The sequence below is a fragment of the Ictidomys tridecemlineatus genome, chromosome 10, assembly GCF_052094955.1.
Source record: "Ictidomys tridecemlineatus isolate mIctTri1 chromosome 10, mIctTri1.hap1, whole genome shotgun sequence".
Lineage (NCBI taxonomy): Eukaryota > Metazoa > Chordata > Mammalia > Rodentia > Sciuridae > Ictidomys > Ictidomys tridecemlineatus.
The window spans coordinates 125,545,564-125,565,420 of NC_135486.1; the positions used below are offsets into that span (position 1 = coordinate 125,545,564).

Below are 19,857 nucleotides of genomic sequence, written 5' to 3' on the forward strand. Positions count from 1 at the left end.
TTAAAAAATTGCACCAGTGTTGAATTCCCACTGCCCCTGCTGTCATGTGTGACTTCCCCACTGTGGCCCCTCCTCTCCCCAATTCCCCCTGCTTCTAAACAGAGAACACTTATAAAAACTCATGATAGTGAAGCTGTGGGGAGGTAATGATAAGTTCATGACATTGTATTTCAAAGAAGCATGTGGAAAAGAAGCTAATCTGGAGCGGAGATAAGACTTACCAAAATCCCCAGAATATTTCCTTATGTCCTTTAAAATAACAAATAGGGTGAAAAGAAAATGGCCTTGGACTTCCCCAAGATGTGCTCCTTCTCTGGTTTGTAGAATCAAGAGACAGGAGCAGGTCAGAGCAGGCAGGGTCATGGTGGAGGTGACGGCGAGCTCCGCAGCTCTCCTGCTGCTGTGGCCTGGAGGTGCTCCTGTGAGCCTGCTAGGAAGACTCTGGGCCTGTTTAGAGTCCTCACCCGCTTGGGCTGTAGACTGAGCACTTGTCACTTGGCTGTTATATTAGTAGCCTCCATTTGTTGAGCCCTCCTTAGAGGCCAGACACTGTTACTCAGATGTCTCTCAGCTGTCCTGGAGGTGTCCGTGCTGTTACTCGGTGCCTGTGTTTTACAGAAGAGGACACTGATGTTCACAGATACCATTGACCCAGAGTCTCATGGCTGGTTAATGCTAGTCCAAGGTGATACAATGGGGAGCCTAAAACATTGACATGCTGGGTGTTCCTTTTTGCCAGCTACAAACACCAGTGACTTTAAGTCCCATGTGCCATCCCCAACCCCTGTCATGCGTGTCTTGACACCATTTCATACCCCTCTCCCTCCTACATGGCATTTTCTTACAGGAGTTACCCCTGGCCCTGGCCTGGCCTGCAGCCTGCCTCTCTGTAGTGTCACTGTTGTTCAGTGGCACCAAGCTCCCTGGACAGCAGCCATCTCCTGGGTGAGCATGTTATTTGTGGCAGAGCCTCCAGGGGAGGCTTTTTCTGAGGCTGCCCTTCCTGATGGCCTGTGGTGGCTTGTTTCCATGATTATATTAGCTTTTCAATGACCCAGTGGGCCCCAGGAGGTTCATGGGACTCTGCATTCCCCAGGGCCAGGCTCAGCTTTGTGGATAGAGTAACAGCAGTGTACACATAACTCTGAAAGGGCACTTTTCAAAACAAGCATTCCTATAAAACATACTTTCAACTTATGAAAATCATTTGACTTTGTATAAATGCTGTAGATGTTTCCAGAATCCATTCTTGGAACTAATGTACCCAGGTGTTCTCTTCCTCAGGACTATTATTCAAATTAGCATGTACTCTGGACCCTAGAGACATTCTTGATATGTTGAAAAAATTAACATGTACCCCCACCCCATTGACCCGTGAGTTTCCCATTCAATGTTATTGTTGACTTTTTTATATTATAGAGTCTGTCTTGAAGTGAAAATCTGCAGTGAATCTTAAATCCTTTTTCTGAGACATCTGATAACTGAAGAGTTTCCCATTCTAGAAAGATAATCTGATTTATTTTCCTCCTAAATCAAATATCATCTACCTGCTCTTGTTGCAGCCCATTTACTGGCAATTTCACAGAGCACTTGGTTCTTCCAGGTCGTTCATAAATCTCATTCTCACCATGATCCTTGGTGCATACTCTAGTGCAAAACCTCTCAGGCTAGAGAAACACTTATTTCCTGTTTTAAAATGGGCTTTCTTATCCATGACGAAGCGTTCTCCCATGTCTTAGTGGTTCAAAAGCCAAGTTTCCAGGGCAGAAGCTATTAAAAAATTGAAACTGTTGAGTACAGAGTGTTCCTGGTTCCCAGGCCGCTTACTCCCTCAGAACACTGCCTTGCCTCTCAGCAGAGACCATGTGCTCTTCTCCCCTGTCAGGGGATGGCCCGCTCCTTCCATTTGCATTTCCCTCTACCTAGCCCTTATTCTTGGGTTCCTGGAACTTGTGTGGGTGGGAGTCAGCCACAGTTTTTGCCCTCTTCTGGTACTGAGATCTTTGTGGTGTTATTACCAGAGTGAAAGCTGTGGGGTGTCACCCAGCTCGCCCTTGGATCCCATTAGAGCATCTGACTGAGAAGGTCAGCAGCGCTTGCTGTTGCCCAACGACTGCTGATCCTCTTGCTTCCACCATAAAGACCAGGGCAAAACATGTTGTGTGGATGTGGCCATCGCTTGCTGTGTGCCTGTGCTCTTGCAGGTCGTCCTCTGTTCTGTCTTTCCTACAGTGTGTGGGTTACAGAACCTTCTCATTGGGTCTGGTCTTTGTATCCATTGTGCATTTGACCTCTGCTGGTCCTCCTCACTGAGACAGTATTTCAGCTGAGCGACCCTTCAACTTTTTTGGTCAGCCATGCAGGCTCTTGCCAAAGAGATTGCGTCATCGGCGATATGTAAGATTTCGACTTATTTTCTTTGTTCTGCTTGGGTTCATTTAATATTTGTTTGTTTTCTCAGGGTGGAATTCCTCCAGTGCTGATTCTCATACCTCTACCCTCCCTCACCTTCCCCAAATGAGAACATTGTGCTGTGCTTAACTTGAAGACCCCCCCCCTTCCCCAGCAGTGACTGCCAAGGAGTGTTCTGGAAGCACATTTTATACACTTACAGATGACTTTGTTTATGGGAGATGGGATATTTAAATGTCTCTGCGTAAGTCTGCAGAGCAGAATTCTCATCTGGAGGTTCCACTTCACACATGTTCTGTGCTTTTGGAGGTGGCAGTCTAAGTCGTAGCCAAAGAGCAGAAAACGTGGGTAGATGTGAGCAGCTTTCACATCCCCCTCAGCTTAGTTGGTGCTTTGTGTGATTTTAGTTGGGGGGAGACAGTAGGTTTCTAGGCTGGGGAATTGATTTGGGGTACGTCCTGCTTGTGTGTTTGCCTTGGAGATGAAACCAAAAAGAACCTGCAGTTCTCAAAAACGGGAACCATAGAGGGCACATATGTATTAATTGAATTCTGTGGAATGCAGTTTTGTTGTGTTTTTTTTTTAAAGAGAAAGAGAATTTTTTAATATTTATTTTTTAGTTTTCGGCGGACACAACATCTTTATTTGTATATGGTGCTGAGGATAGAACCCAGCGCCTCGCGCATGTCAGGCGAGTGCGCTACCGCTTGAGCCACATCCCCAGCCCTGGAATGCAGTTTTGTTCAGTCAGAAATGGCCCAATCTCCCAATTTCGTGAGGTTTAACCTAGTAGTTTACACACACAGCACTGCCAGGCCCTTCCATTTCAGGCGCTGTGCTTCTCTGGTCAGGACAGCCAGGGTTCTCAGAGGAGAGTAGCACCGCACCGGAAAAGGAAGGGACCCAAGAATGCGTTCCAACCCAAAGGGGGTTTGGAAGGACAGCCTGTCTTCCCATCGTGTGCTAGCAGGCTGTGACTAGATGAGTGGCCTACGGAGTGGGTGGGACCAGAGATGAGAAGGAAGAGTGATAGGGAGTCATTTTCCCTGTGTTTAACCAAATTGTTCAAAGATGGAGGCCTCCCTCAGGAGACTGAACTCCCTAGTGCTCAGGTGAGGTGTCTAAGGGAGACTGGGCCAAGAGAGGAAGGGGAAATGCTGGAGCAAGGGGCAGCGTGGACGGGCTTGGGCAGCAAACCCTGAAGTGCTCGGGGCTGTATTCAGGGGCAGGCTGGATTTAGGGTGGGCTGTTGGTTTGTTTTTTAAAAGAAACAGTGTGTTTCCTTTATATGTTTAATAACTTAAAGACCTGGATCTTAGGTATTCCTAAGGGTCGGAGTGTGCAGTACAGGGAGGAGGAGGAGACCAGCCAGTGGCCTCCAAGAGGAGGACGAGCTCGAGCAGGAGGGTGAGGGCTACTGGCGCCAAGTCTGCGGCCTTCCTGCGCTGCGCCTTGAACACCACCTGGCCGCACCTCTTCCTGCCCCTGCCCCATTCCAGGGGTCCTTTTTTCTTTTATCATGGAGCAGTGATGCTTTAGTGAGCACTGGAGGGGCACACCTTCAGGAGCAAATGGTGGCAGGCCACCATGAGGGTCTGGCTTTTTTTTTTGTTTGTTTGTTTTTTTTTTTTAGTTGATTTTATTTTTTAAATACACGACAGTGGAATGCATTACAATTCTTATTACACATATAGAACATAATTTTTCATGTTTCTGGTTGTATATAAAGTATGTTCACACCAATTCATGTCTTCATACATGTATTTTGGATGGAAAGCAGTATGGAGATTCCTTGGAAATCTGGAAATGGAACCACCATTTGACCCAGCTATCCCACTCTTCGGTCTATACCCAAAGGACTTAAAAACAGCATACTACAGGGACACAGCCTCATCAATGTTTATAGCAGCACAATTCACAATGGCTAAACTGTGGAGCCAACCTAGGTGTCCTTCAGTGGATGAATAGATTAAAAAAAAAAAGTGGTATATATACACAATGGAATATTACTTAGTAATAAAAGAGAATAAAATCATGGCATTTGCAGGTAAATGGATGCAGTTGGAGAAGATAAGTGCTAAGGCTGGGGACGCTGTTTTCTGCACCAGGGCACTGCCCCATTCCTGTGGAGCAGAGGAGGAGGAAGCGGGGAATTGGGGGCAGGTTAGAGCTGATTTTTGTCACTGCTTCTCCTGGGAGTTGGTTGCACTTATACAATTGGCATTCAGAAGGTGTGCAGTTGTGGCACTTTTGTTAACTTGACAGTTAGGGCCGTCTCACCCTGGCTCACGAAGGCAATGTTCCCTCATGACCAGAATCCGCACCGTGGGCTGTCTGCCTGGCCCTCCCCTGCTCTGGCTGGCAGAGCCATTGCTCTCTGAGCTGCCAACCCAGCATCCCTGTGGAGCTGCCGACAGGCTGGGGACGCTGTTTTCTGCACCAGGGCACTGCCCCATTCCTGTGGAGCAGAGGAGGAGGAAGCGGGGAATTGGGGGCAGGTCAGAGCTGATTTTTGTCACTGCTTCTCCTTGTAATGCCCTTCCTTGACTTTTTCCTTCTTTTATTCTGTTCCTTGGGCTGTGGCCTGCTGTGACAACACCCTAGCTAAAGTGTCCCCTTCTCAGGCTTGTCTTCCTTTGATGTCTGTCACAGGCACCACTGCTGGCCTCATCACTTGGAAGTTCGTGTAGAGTCCCGGGCATCGCTGCCGCTGCAATCACTGGTTTTTGTGTGTGTGTGTGTGTGTGTGTGTGTGTGTGTGTGTGTGTGTGTGTGTGTCTCTCTCTCTCTTGCTGGCTTCCTCTGAGTAGGTGCTTCCTGTCCATGTTCATCTTTAAATAACAGACGGCCACCAAAACACTCGTACACTTATGGTCACTCACTAGTACAAGGTGCTATGCTGGTTGCGGGGGCGTGGCCCTTCACCACGGGGGTCTTCCTGGGGAAGAGGGTTGGTGACAGGTGAAACCCTGGGATGGCTGAGGAGGGAGCAGATCTGAAAAGAGAGCTGTGGGCGCTCAAGGGCGGGCTGGGAGCTCACTGATACTGCCTCGGCCTCTCCTTAGCCTGCGTCCTTACTGTTCTGTGCTTTGTGGACATAGTGAGGAGAAGGGACTGACTGAATAAAGGATGTTTTTGTCCTTCATTGTAGCACCCTTCCTAGGTTGGACATCTGTCGAAAAGTAAGAAACTTCAGGTCTTAGAAAATCCCTCGTTCTTCATTCATGATAGTCATGACATTGAACAGTGCTCTGTGGTCTGTAGGTTTTCTTTATGCATTCTGACTTAGCCTTAAAATAGTGAATGGGGTTTAGCCCCTTTTCCATTTTAAGTATGAGAAGACTGAGACTTGGAAGGGCTCGTGAGGTTGGAGCCGGAAAATGGCAGGGAATCGAGTCCTCTGAATGCAAGTCCTGGCTCTTTATTCTAGTCTGTGCCACCTAAAAACCTTTTGGGCGTAATGTGGGATGCACCCTGTTCTTCTAGTGGGGGATTGCTATCTGCCATGGGGGTTTTATTCTGAGAGGGGCCCTGGGCAGGGCAGCAGGTTTGGAGCCACACACCTCGCTAAGAACACCAGCTCTGCCCTAGAGATAGAACCCATGTTGGGCAAATTACTGCGTCACACCCCCCCCCCCTTGCACGCCCTTTAGTCCTCATTGTGTGAAACTAATGGCATCCACATCTTGGGAGGATCCTGAGGAACCAGGTCAGGCTCTTGTCTGTGGCATCACCCCAGGCAGTCTGTTCCGAAGTGCGTGTGGTGAGGCTTTGGTGAAGCTGGGCTGTTCCCCACTGGGTCCTGGGGTCTTGGGTCTGCCCCACACAGCTGCTCTGGACGAGCTGTTCTGTGTTAACTGAAGCGTGTTCTTACTGTGACAAACTGTGGCGTGTTGTTGCAGGACACAGGTTGAACATCACAGCGGAGAATGACTGTCGGCGGCTGCACTGCTCCCTGAGAGACCTGAGCTCCCTGCTGCAGGCCGTGGGCCGCCTGGCCGAGTACTTCATCGGGGATGTGTTTGCTGCAAGGTTCAACGACGCCCTCACGGTGGTGGAGAGGTAGGCCGCCTGCCCCTAGGAGCCGCTCCTCCTGCACAGCTGCTTCACCTGCCGCACACATCCCCTCTGGTGCCAGCTCTGCCACATTCGCCTCTCTGAACTTCGGGTTGCTCATCTGTAAAGTGGAGTGGGGGTCGTTTCTTACAGGCCTGTTGTGGTAAGACACTTAGCACAGTGTCTCGCGTCTAATCCAGCAGTCCGCAGCCTGGCCCGTGTTTCCACTGCTGTCTTAGATGTAGATATGGAGACGGGGTCGAACTCAGAAGGAACCAGAGCAGGTCGGTCCCCATGACTTTTCTCATAGGAGCAAGCCACATTAAGGGGACAGCATCACAATCCTAATAGCCAGATATGAAAGCTATGGGGCTCTTCCTGGTCAGTCTTGTCCCATCAGGGTCCTATGGAGTTAAAGCTGGGTGACTCCGAGGCCTGGCCTGAGAGCTGGTCTCAGCCTTTCACCAATAGGCATCTTTATAACTGCTTCCCCTGAGGTCCCTTGAAGAAATGTTCCCAGCTGCATTTTATTCTACCAGTCCTCTGTTCACACTGGACGCTAAAAAGCCAGCTATACGTAAGAGGGGATTGGATCATTCCAGACTAGCTAGTGAATTGATTAGATCCACCTGGTGGATGGGGCTCCAGCCTGACGCCCAGGCACCTGCTACTTTCCTTGGTACAGTATCCTTATTGCTGTAAGACACAGGGAAACCAAGCTCAAAGAGCTTGATTACGTGTGCACCAGATTTTTAACTGTTAAATCTTAGCTTAAAAGCAGAGATAACTAAGAATTTTAAATCCCTTAAAAGGCAGATTGATATTAATTTATAAAAGGCTGGTCGTGATAGCTTGTGCCTGTAATCCCAGCAACTGAGGAGGCTGATGCAGGAGGATCATAAGTTTGAGGCCAGCCTCAGCAATTTAGTGAGACCTGCAGCAACTTGATCCTGTCTCAAAAAGAAGGACTGGGGATGTAGCCAAGTAGTAAAATACCCCTAAGTTTAGTCCATCCCTAGTACTAAATAAATAATAAATATTGATAATATAATAATAAAAGCAGCATCCAATAGAAGGACATTTTCAAAATGGTTTTTTTTTTTCATTCTACACTTTGAGAGATCAGGCCATTTTATTGGTGAGTAAATTGTGACTCAAGAGTTGGCAAATATCTTAGTCCACGTGGTTTATAAGAGGGAATTTTAATGAGCTTCCTGAGTTCAGATGACGGCCTTTCCTCTTCCACAATTGTCTGTCTTCTGCATCCTGTACGAGGCCCATTCCCACTGATGTTTAGCAGGGATGAGACAGGTTGTTTGAATTACTCTGTAAGCAATATCAAAATGTCTGTCGGTCAACTATGTAGTGAGATGATTGGCAGAGATCCCAAGCTATTATTTTGTAAGTTCTTGTTTATACATCTTTTTGCACTGCTTAGAGATGCTTACTGTTTTGTCTTTATATAGAACAAAGTATGAGGGAAGGCTCTCCTGTGGCCACATAATCTTACTACTTAGTGTGATTAGCAGTGTTTTCACTTGTAAGTCACATAGAACAAACCTAATGTGAAAACTGTGAAATATAGATGTGTTAAGAGGGACACGTTTAGAAGTCCATTTTTAGTGTGGAACAGGAGAAATAGTAGGTGCACATAGTGCCTTATCACATTGTAGGTGCTTACTGAGAGGTAAGTTTTGATTCTTGGTTATTGCCAACACTTTCTTGGGCTTCAAATGAAGAACGTGGCTCTTCACCCTCACTTTCTGGACTCCCTGGAAGTGCCCTTTTTGAATGCTCTCCAGCCCTGAAGTTTGTGGTTTTCTGTTTGAATAAAGTCCTGCATCTTCTCCCGTCAGACAGGAATATTTTCCAGGGTGTGGGCCTTCATGCATCAGTCCTGGCCGCTTTGTAGAGATGCTGATTTCCAGACCCTCTTCACATCTGCAGAATCTGCCTGAGGGTGGGACTAGGCAGCTGGCATAGTAGCACTTCCCCAGTTGATGGCCCTGTGCCCAGGTTTCCATGCAGAGTAGCCTAGGGCCTCAGCAGCTGTGGGATTCCTCTTTGGGGAGAGAGGCACTTTCCCAATGGAGCCGGCTGTTGGTTACTGTATTTAATGCTCATTTGTATACAGTGAGCTCTTGAGCAATACTGGGCTCTTTTGATCTCTATTTACCCTAAAAACATTTGCTCCCCCCTCTCTCTGTCCTCCAGTGTTTTATTATAAACATTTTCAACCCTTCAGAAAAGTTGAGAGAATTGTATGGGGAATACCTATATCGCTACCACCCTCCTGATTCTGCAGTGGACATTTTGCTGCATTTTCTTTGTTACATGTAATTCCATCTGATACATTTTCTTTTAAAAGTAATTTTACAAGAATGGGAGTTTGCAGTGACTCAGACATGCACAGATATTCACCCTGGCATTACTTATAGCAAAAAATATCGAAAATAGTTTAATGTCATAAAAATACACTGAAGTAGGAACAAAAGGAAAGAGTGACGAACATCTCTGTGTACCCATGTGGACAGAGTTTTCAGATGCTCACAGGAGAAAAACAAGGTACCAATGAGTATATCACAGCAAAAAAGGCATATATGTTTGTTGAGATATAATTATATTGCCATTAAAGCCACCATTTTAAAATATAAAAACAAAACGGGGAGTGTGGTTCAGCAGGAGAGCACTTGTCTAGTGTGTGCAGTGGCCCTGGGTTCCATCCTCAGCATTATAGTCAAAGTTTTAAGTCAAATTTAAGTTGGTTTTAACATTACAAATTTTATAAAAAGGTCTTTGTCAACCTATTTAGATAAATTTTCAGTAGAACAAGTCTGCTTTTTAAAAAAATTTTTTTATTCTCATTTATAAAAGCATTGTTAATTCATTATAGAAATAAAGAAAAATAGAGGGGGAATAATCATCCATACTCTACCTATTCCGTCCTACCCCTAAGAGCAAGTGATACCAAGAGCACATTCTGATGGCTTTTTTTCCTTAACAGATACACATTTGAAAAGTTAGGACATTTTCTCTGTGTGTGTACATAAGAGCCTTTTCACGTTTTGAATACCTTGAACATTTGTCATTAAATATACCTCTAGCATGGTTTTATTGAATATTGTATTACATACTTTGTGTTGGATATTTATTTTGCTTTTAAGTAATGTAGATAATGCTTGTTATATAAATATTTATGTACATCACAGATTATTTTCTTTGGGGAAAAAAATGAAGGTCTGATGATAATGTATTCCCTCCCTCCCTGCCTCCTTCCCTCTCTCCTTCCTTTCTTTTTCTTTTTCTTTTTGGTATGGGGAAGAAAAGTATGTCCTGGGGCTTCTCCTTGTTGATACTTGTTAATTTTGTCACTTTAGTTCCTAAGCTGAATGTTCTTTCTTAACCTGCCTCTTTGCCAACAGGTTGGTCAAGGTCACTCTGTACGGATCTCAGATAAAACTGTACAACATTGAAACTGCTGTGCCCTCGGTGCTGAAGCCCGACCTCATTGATGTGTAAGTATGGAGTTTGGGGTTTTGCCTTCTCAGGAAGCACCGTTTACCCCCAGATCATTTTATAGAAAATAGGAAGAGTGGGAGCTGCTACAAGAAGGGGGCAGTGACTTTGAACTTTGGAGGAAGGATTGTTGGGTTTGGGGGACAGGAGGGGTGGGCAGGAGTGGCTGGGGCAGGGGGACTCCCCATCAGGGAGCTGAGAGCTGTGGTGAAGGGGCTGTGAGTACTGTGTGGCAGGAGAGGCTGGGAGGGTCCGCAGGACTGACACGGGAGCTCCTTAAATGCCATGAATATCAGCCTGCCCAGAGCCTATTCACCGAAACCGAGATGTGTGGAAAAAAACAGCAGTTTTAATTCCCAAGATGCTTCTGAGGCCAGATGAGGGGTGGGGTGGATGTATCTCCCCATTCACAAGCAGCAGAAACCAGCTGGCTGTCCTCATAATTTAATTTAGTCTGACACCACCTGGAAATAGTGTCAGATCCCACAGGTCATACTCAGTTCCCAGTTCTGTCCCCTCCGTGTCCTTCTTTCCAATGCTAGAGACAAGCTCCAGGTTGTTTCCCTGTGCTTCTGCCCAGTTGGCAACAGGTTGAGGTTGCCCCAACCTCTTCTGGTTTGCAGAATTTGCCTAGAGTTGGTCAGAACTCAGGGAAACCCTTAGGCTGCTGGTTTACTTGTTTGTACAGGGTATTACAAAATAGACCCAGGAACCCCGGATGACAGGGGGGTGGGGTGGATGAGGAAGAGCACAGCTGCCCTGCAGGAGCCTCCAGCCCTCAGGCGTTTGGTTCTCTAGAAGCTGGCAGAGCCTCTACCCAGTGCTTTTGGGTTTTTATGGGAACCTCATTAGGGGGTGTAAGTGTGTGACTGAATCATCAGAGTGACCTCCATTCCCTTCTTCCCTCCCAAAGCTTAGGGGTGAGACTCAGAGCTTCAACCCTCTGAGCAAAAGGTTCCCCTGACAGCTAGGTTCCATCCTGTGCCCATCTAGGGATTTTCCAGAAATCCCCTTATTTTAACATTTGCTCAGGGGTGTTGAGAGGGCTTGTTACCAATAACAGGAGATTGTATTTCACTACTTGGAAGGGACTGGAGGAACCCAGGACAAAAGGCCAAATATTTTGTTGTTTGTTTTGGTGCCAGGGATTGAATTCAGGGGCACTCAACCACTGAGCCCTATCCCCAGCCCTATTTTGTATTTTATTTAGAGACAGGGTCTCACTGAGTTGCTTAGTGCCTCACTATTGCTGAGGCTGGCTTTGAACTTGCTCCTCCTGCCTCAGCCTCCTGAGCTGTTTGAATTACACTTGTGCACCACTGTGCCTGGCTGAAAGGCCAAATATTTTTAAACAAAGATGCTCTTTTAACCAAAACACATGTATCGTAATATCCTAGAAAGGTACAGGAGAATACTAGGGGAACACACTTCTTCAGAGATTCTGATTTGGGTAGGATGGTGTAGGCATTTATTTGATATTTGCATATTAAACAAGAACTTCAGATTGTTTTGAAACAAGACATCCAGGGACTGTCATAAGAGGAGGAGGGCCCAAGGAAGTCCTGGAGAAGGGAACCTCAACTCAGAATGACAGATTCCTTGACCCACATGAAGGAAAGAATCTGAGCACACATAGATACCAAGCCACACAGATTTATTTAGGAAATCAAGGTTTATACTTTGAAGGAAGAGAGCACAGGCTCTTCAGAGTGTGAAGCCACCTCTGGGTCTGGGGTGTTAACACTTACAGTGCCACAGTGGCTAGGGCTGGACTGAGGTCAGGTTCTGTTGATTTCCCTGGCTTTAGCTGTTGTCCTTGCTTCCTGGTGCTACTTTCTGCAGACAAGGAGGGCTGAGGACACTGGCTGGCTCTTTAGATTCAGTTCATCTTTATTTCTCTGTACCCTCAAATTCTTAGGACCACACTTTGAGGACTGTACACATGGGAAGCCATTAAGAGAGTGACATGGTCAGGATAGAGGGCCGGGGCTGAGGTGGGTCCTATCCCAGAGTCTGTCCTGATCAAGTGGCTCACACTAGAGTAGAGTACCACAGCTGCCCCCCGGCTTGTTTCTGTAAATAGTTTCCGAGGACAGAATGACAACAAGTTAAATATCTTAATTGCCTTTTTTGGATTCTGGAATCAGGCCATACTTAATTCCATAAAATAGAATAAGCGTTCCAGGGAGTTAAGCAAGAGACCCTCCTCCTTGTGTGACTGTTCCTGGATGTCTTGTTTCAAAATAATCTGAAGTTTAATATGCAGATATCAAACAAATGCCTACACCATCCTACCAAATCAGAATCCCTGAGGGAATGTGTTCCCCAAGTATTCTCCTGTACCTTTCTAGGATAGTGCTTTGGGTTTATCCATTAGAACAACAAGAGCATCTTTGTTTAAGGGAGAACAAAGAGAGAACATTGGTTTAGTAGATATAGAAAGGATTAAAGAAAACAGAAACAAAAAACAAAAAGGGGATTGGTCATTTCAAAGTTACCTTCCCTGTAAAGCTGGGACAAGAACACAGAACAATAGAAATATAACTGGTTCACTTCAGATTGCCTTTTTGTGTAAAGATTAAGTCAGAGGGACTTCATTTTCATGCCATTTGAAACTGACTTGTTTGGGGAATTTGGCTGTTCTGTCTAATCCTGAATTCTAGGACTGGCAGAGTAAATAGCTTAGTTTCAGCCTGGTGGTGTGGAACTTGAGCTTGAGTGACTGCATTATGGTTTTTAGCCTGGGACTAGTGCAGGAGCTTAGCCCAAAACAATGGCCTCCTGGAATTTTTTTTTTTTAATTTAACAGGGAGTTTTATTGGAACAGGCCCTTGCCCTGTCATTTGCATATCACCTGTGGCTGTTTCACACGCAGCAGAGTTGTCGCTACAGTCTGGCCTGCAAAGCCTAAGACACGTGCACTGTATTTACAGAGAGAGAGAGAAGGCTGCTATTCCTGTTGTAGAGCATTCTTGAGCTGCACATTAAACAAGTGAATTTTAAGAAGAATCTATATACTGTGGTCTTAAACTTTTTCCCTTAGTTATTACTTTCCACTTTGAGAATTAGAGGAAGCTGTGATGCATCCTCTGGGTGAGACAATAATTTGCTCATGAACTCCCCAGCTTACAGTTTCAGGAAGTTTGAGAGCACCCCCACCACCTCACCTTTTTCAGCCATAAGACGCTCCAAATGTGGTAGACTGACTGAGATTCTTGGGTTTCAAAAACTGATTTTGATGTCCTTCCTATTTAGTTTTGATGCTTAGAATTCAGGTAAAATGATCAATGGATTCTGAATATAAAATACAAAATAACTGCCTGGTCTCTCTGAATTTCAAACTCTTGATTGGCATGTATATGTATGTATATATATATATATATACCTTTTCTTCCTATTTTGATAAAGTTCAAACCTATAGAATATGGTAAAAACAGAATAGATGCCCTCATTTTTTTTTTCTGAGCCATTTGAAAATAAATTGTAGATAACATGTCACTTCACCCACAAATCCTTTAGCGTGGGTTTCCTAGGAATAAGGTCATTCTTCTACATAATCATAATATCATTGTCAGCACTTAATAAATTAATAAATTTAACGAATACAGTAATATAACTTGATAGTCCAGATTCACATTTTTCCATTTGTCCTTTATGTATATATAATTTTTTGGATTGAAGATCTAACTAATCGTGAACTACACATTAAATTTGCCCCAGATAATCTAGAATAGCTCCCCCAATCATATGTTTACCTTTGTCCTGTGTCTACTGAGAGGTTCCAGAAACTGTGACATCCCTCAGCAGTGCACCTCTCATGCCTACCCCCATCTCCATTTTTAAAGTAGTGTCTCCAGCATAAGAGCCAGAACTCCTTGGAGAAAGGGTCCAAGTCTGGGGCAGGGCGATTCTGGAGAATCCTGTTCATCAGTGAGTGGGGAAGCACAGGGCAAGTGTTGAGAACGTATGAGAAGGACGTGTGGGGCTGACGTGAGACCAGGCCATTGGATCATCCAGAAGAAATAAGGGTGATAGTAAATTATTCCATGTTGATTGATCTTTTAAAATTAGGTCATCTCAAAAGTATCACCTTACACAGAGTACTCTATAGTTCTTAACAGGAAGAGGAGAGGTTACACTTAGGTTTATTGCATGGTCTGGTGTTATCTTGGAAGAATTATGAGCTTTTGTGATGTATGTTTTATCATATGTCAGATGCAGTTCATCCTTTCGAAACCAGAGTCTTTGCTGCCTCAGTTATTCTCTAGCCAGATGTGTGGTGTGATGGAAACTTAAGCTTTGGGATCTTAGGTCAAAGCTTTATTTATAAAACTACAATACCTAGTATTTTCCTGAATCTTAGGCTACAGCTATGGATGTTCGTTATCACTAATAGGTCCTCTGTGAGCAGGTAAATGGTTTCCATGTTGTTGCCATGTCCAGGGACAGCCAGCACAGTGGGTAGTTTTTGTTTTTTGGGTACTGATGTTTTTGAGCCCAGGGGCACTTCACCATGGAGCTACATCCCCAGTCCTTTTTATTTGGGACAGAGTCTAAAGTTTCTGAGGCTGTCTGTGAACCTGTGATCCTCCTGCCTTGACCTCCTAGGTAGCTGGGATTTCGGTGGGCACCATTATGCCCAGCTATCAGGTTGAATTCTTATCTCCTGTGGGAACAAGTTTTATGAGTGTTCACCTGACCCTCTGGATCGCGTCTTCTTTCCTTTTCGCAGGCATGCTCAGTCCCTGGCTGCCCTCCAGGCCTACTCCCACTGGTTAGCACAGTACTGCAGTGAAGCCCATCGGCAGAACACGCAGCAGTTTGTGACACTCGTCTCTACCACCATGGATGCCATCACACCCTTGATCAACACCAAGGTTTGAAATAGTGAAGACCATGCCTTTTATCCAATTCTCTGTCCTTCTGTCTATGATTTGTTTACTACAAAATCAAAATATTAAACAAAGTTCAATGGATAATTCTGATTTAATGGCTAGCTCGTGTCCTTCATAGTAGTAGTCCACGTGCACCCAGGTAATGCAGGTAAATTTTAATTCTTTTAGTCCCACATGTCGCATTCTCATTGTGAAAAAGTAAAGTATTGTTCATGTTTCACAGAGTAAGAAATTTTGCCTTCTTTAGTCCCTTCCTTAAAACACTTCCCGGGGGCAGCACAGTCAGCTGCAGGTTGTATATTATTCTAGACTTTTTTCTATTTTACATTCATAAGTAAAAGTTTGTAGGTAATTGGAGATGGCCCCTGCTTTTTTAAAAAAATAGGCATAGAACAACTGCAGTTTTTCACATTGGCCAGTGCTTTCTTTTGTGGGATTTATTATGATTTTCTGTTGATGAAAGGACTCTCTTTATGGTCCATTTTTCTGTATACATTAGTGGGTGTGGTTTCCCATAAGTGGGATTACTGAGTTAGACGTTATGTCTGGAGGAAGTTTGTCCTCCAAGAAGACTTCCAGTTTGTTACTAGACTATACAGATGCTTACATTTCTTAATTTTTTAATATAATTTTAATCATGCATAGCATTTTGTACCACTTTTAACAATGTATTGTTTTAATAATGATAATTAGATAATTCTGAGATGCATGCATTCATGAATGTAGCTTTATCCTTTTAGATCATTTCCTTAGATAAGTAGAGATCATAGTGTTAAAAGTTGGAATATTTTGTGGTTCTGGGAAATTATAGTGATATTTCTTTCCTAAATAATTCTGCATGCCTTGACTCTGGTGTGCTGTGGCCATCACAGTCTTACCAGCATTAGGTCCTATCTATAAAAAGTTTTCTTGGGGCTGGGCGTATAGGTCAGTGGCAGGACATGTTCATAACATGCATAAGGCCCCAGGTTCAATCCCTAACTCCCCCACTCCCAGGTTTTCTCTTTTGCTAATTTGAAAGTGACAGTGATACCTACACCCAGTTTTTGATAGGCATGTGGAGGTCAAAGCAGCGGGTGAGATGAGTTGATTGAGGAAGCACAGACAGGAAGGGCTGAGGGAAGTCTTGGCTTGGTGGGAGCCAGAGGAGTGAGCTGAGGAATCCCACATTGTTTGAAGTGGGAAGACTTAGATGCCATACCAGGGAGTGTGCCTTGTGATGTGACAGCTCTCAGGGATCCACTGTAGATTCTTGAGCTAAGAATTTAAGAATTGATTGAGTTCAGAGATACCAGTTACAGTGAAGAAGAGTCTGGAAGAATTAAAAATGGCTCGAGGGCAGGAGCTATGGAGGTGGCAAAGAAGAAGGAACCTTGTTGCTGATAGTTATCTTGGGAAGAATTCTGGAGATAGAGCCTTGTTGGTATGATTTGGCAGCCAAGAACTGAGTTCAGTTTGTGGCTGCCTCTAATACCAGTCACCTAGGACATGTGGTGCACTCACATGTTCTCTCCTTTTCCAGGTCCAAGACAAGCTGCTGCTTTCTGCGTGCCACTTACTGGTCTCACTAGCCACCACTGTGCGGCCTGTCTTTCTGATCAGCATTCCTGCAGTGCAGAAGGTGTTCAACAGGATCACGGATGCCTCTGCCCAGCGACTTGTTGATAAGGTGAGACCCAGGACACCCTGGGATCCCCACGACATGTGGCTCAGATCCAGGGAAGCAGAGGAAGAAGAGGCAGACTTTGTGTGTGCTCTTGGCTTACAGGCCATGCCAACACTGGCACACTTCAGGGGTTCATCTCCTTCCCTTTCTGAGGCCAACTGAGTGCCAGTGCAGGTGTGGAAATGTCTTCCTGACATGCAGAGAGGTCTTGCTGCTCTGAAATCTCATGATTTGGCCAACGTCGTGAGAATCCTCTTTGTGTACTTTTTAGTTCAAACCATTCTGGTTTGCATTGTTTGTGGGTTGAGAAGCTCCAGGCAAGTGATTCTCTAGAAAAAAGAAGTGGAATGGGGTAGGGTAGGGGGTGGGGCAGGTTCTTTAGAGTGTGTGCACGTGCGCTCCTGCTGACGAGTCCCCTCGCAGCCCTGTTCTAAGTGGCTTCTCCAAGACTGTCAGAAGGAGCTGCCAAGGTCCTGGCTAGATGCTGTGTCCTCAGTGGGACTTTTCCCTCTGTAATGCCCAGGTGCCGGGTTGGAGGGGAAGTGTGAGCACCAGTAAGGATTCTTGAGGGCAGCCCTGGGGGCTGCTGGACTGACACGGGGTGTGTGGGGGGGTAATTTCTGCCTTTCTTTTCCCTGCCTGGGTTACCTTGGAGGTGGACTGCAGACTGCACTTAAGTTATGAAAAAAGGAGCCTGGTAACTAAGCTCTAAGGTAGGCTTCTAAAAGCTCGGTCAGGCATGGCCGTCTACTCTGGTCTCTGACCTCACGGTGCCTTTGGGTCTCTTGCAGGCCCAGGTGCTGGTGTGCCGAGCACTCTCCAATATCTTACTGCTCCCATGGCCCAACCTTCCTGAGAGCGAGCAGCAGTGGCCCGTGCGCTCCGTCAACCACGCCAGTCTCATCTCTGCACTGTCTCGGGACTATCGCAACCTGAAACCCAATGCCGTCGCCCCCCAGAGAAAGATGCCACTGGATGACAGTAAGTGACCCCTGGACTGGGAGAGCATAAGGAAGACAGCAAGGCAGGCATCGCTTTCCCTTGTGGCAGATGAGCATATCCACAGTCACTGCTGAGTCAGCTGTGGGGGTGGGTCCAGCTCATCCATAGAGCCCAGGTAACATAGCAGCTGGACATATTTCCTGAGTGCAGGCTGCCCCTTCTCTTAATTAAAATGTGAAAAACATTGGAGACCCTAGGAAGACATCCACGGAAGACCCTTGACGATACTGTCAATAAATACCACCAAGATTATTGATCCATTTCAGAGACTGTAAGCAAAGAAAGCCGTTCCCCTCTACTGGGAAAATGAACTTAAGAACTGCCTTGTGAGATTAGTTTGAATCTTTCCCAAATACAACTACTTCAGAGGTTTTGGAAGAGGTTTTTTCACAAGTGGTACTTGAAGTTTGGTTGTTTAAAAAAAAAAAAAAAATGAATTAGGAGAGCTGTAGTTTAAATAAAAGGTGACAGGTTTCCCTGAAAAATCTTCCTGAAATAACAAATATTATAGAAATAATTCTAAATTGCAGTCTGTTTTTACAAGAAGAAAATAATAAGGGTCTCATTTATGAAATGTCAACAGTGGTTTATGAAATGTCATCTAGTATTAATACTTGGCATTCTATTTAAAAATAGTGTTTTATAAACAAGTCAATATATGTTTGCTCAAAGATAGTAGGATAGTATAAAGAAGGAAATTCTTTAAATCTTACCAGTTCTAATATTTTAGAAAGAAGCCATTTAACCATGCTGTGTTTATCTTCCTTTTTCTACTTTTAAGTATATTTGTAGTGACATGGTTGGGTGAGAGCAGCTGATCATCGAGGGCATACCGTGTACGAAGCTCTCGCCTCCATGATTTTATGCCCATCATCAAATTTCTGATATTTTCAGCATCAGTCTTCTAAGACTTGATATTTCTGATTTAGGGGTCTAAGTATTTTTTTAAACATTCATTTCATGTTCATATTAGCTGTGAGTTGGGTGCTATTATCCTGATTTCATCCATGAGGAAACCAAGGTCCAGGAAGGTTAAATAGCTTGCCTCGGAGGGCACATGGCACTGTGGAGGAATCATGTTTTATGAGGTTTAACCGTCTTGTCTTCTTTTCTCTCTCTTTTTTATGTGGTCGTCCTGTCATAGCACAGGCTAGATTGTGCTATGTAGTAACAAACAATCCCAGCGACTTAGTGGCTTCTTGTGAGGGGAAAATAGTTCTGCTCACATCTGGCCTGGGTCACAAAGCCCAGGAGGCCACTCAAGCTCCAGGCTCATGAGCCTCCCCTTCAGTCTGTGCTCACACTGGGAAGGGCACGTGGTGAGGGGTGGAGCATTCCCAGAGATCCTGCCTGAGAGCGACACATGTCACTTCCATTCACACCACATCAGTCTGAGCCAGCTGTGTGCAGTCCTGCCACACCCTCAAAGCCGGTGCTAGGGACAGAGGAACATCTCTTTCCCCCTGGGAACATGGTTGGAAACACTGTGCATGGTTCTGAGTGTGCCAGCGCCGAGCGGGAAACTCGGTGCACAGAGTTTCTCATTCAGTCTTGTGTGACCCTGTGAGGTGGCTCTTACATCCTGATTCCAGAGCAATGAAATGAAGATTTGAAGGTTTTCTTTCAACTTTATATTTTGAAAAAATTTCAAACCTACAGAGTAGTTGAAAGAATAAGAAAATGAACAAATATGTCTTTTCACCCAGATCCACCAGCTACTAATGTTTTGCCACATAGGTGCTTGAATGCCTGATCTTTATATGGAAACTATATGGAACCTAATTAGAACCTTTATGTAACCCAGTTTTCCATAACCCACACTCCATCAGCACAGCCAGGATGGTAACCATTGTCACAGTGTCACATAGCATTGAGACCACATTGAAAACTCCCACAGTTGATATCAAAATGTCTTTGTTGCTTTGTAAAAGTCTAGGATTGTGCATTATATTTGATTGTCTTGTCTCCTTCATCTCCTTCAATATAGAAAAGCGTCCCCCTTTTTTGACTTCCGTGACATTGGCATTTTGAAGAGTCCATACTTGTTCTCTTGTAGAATGTTCTGAATCTTTTTATCTGATTGTTCCCAGTGAGTTTGATACTGTGATGTGCACTTCCTGTTGCATCACTTTTGTCAGTTTTCCGGTGGCTGCCAGTCTGTCCTTGGAAAGGTACCTCCCTCCAAGGCCTGGCAGGTGTAAGTTGCTTAGAACCCCAGGGAATGTGGTGGGTCAGGGGTCCCACCTGGCTGAGCAGCTCAGAGGCTGGACTCCGCCATGTGGCTCTGTGGCCTCCTTGGGAACCTGGTTC

The 19,857-nt window shown here is 45.1% G+C and overlaps 1 protein-coding gene across 4 annotated transcripts in view; it reads left to right on the top strand.

The window, feature by feature from the left end:
* The window catches only part of Xpo6 (exportin 6), a 105,079-nt gene that overhangs the window by 74,768 nt on the left and 10,454 nt on the right, over positions 1-19,857 (top strand). For all 4 annotated transcript variants that reach the window (XM_040278422.2, XM_040278421.2, XM_005323778.5 and 1 more), the window contains 5 exons: positions 6,315-6,474; positions 9,891-9,983; positions 14,717-14,861; positions 16,402-16,548; positions 17,337-17,526. In XM_040278422.2, the coding sequence (XP_040134356.2) occupies positions 6,315-6,474; positions 9,891-9,983; positions 14,717-14,861; positions 16,402-16,548; positions 17,337-17,526 (735 nt within the window). The remainder of the gene's footprint in view (positions 1-6,314; positions 6,475-9,890; positions 9,984-14,716; positions 14,862-16,401; positions 16,549-17,336; positions 17,527-19,857) is intronic.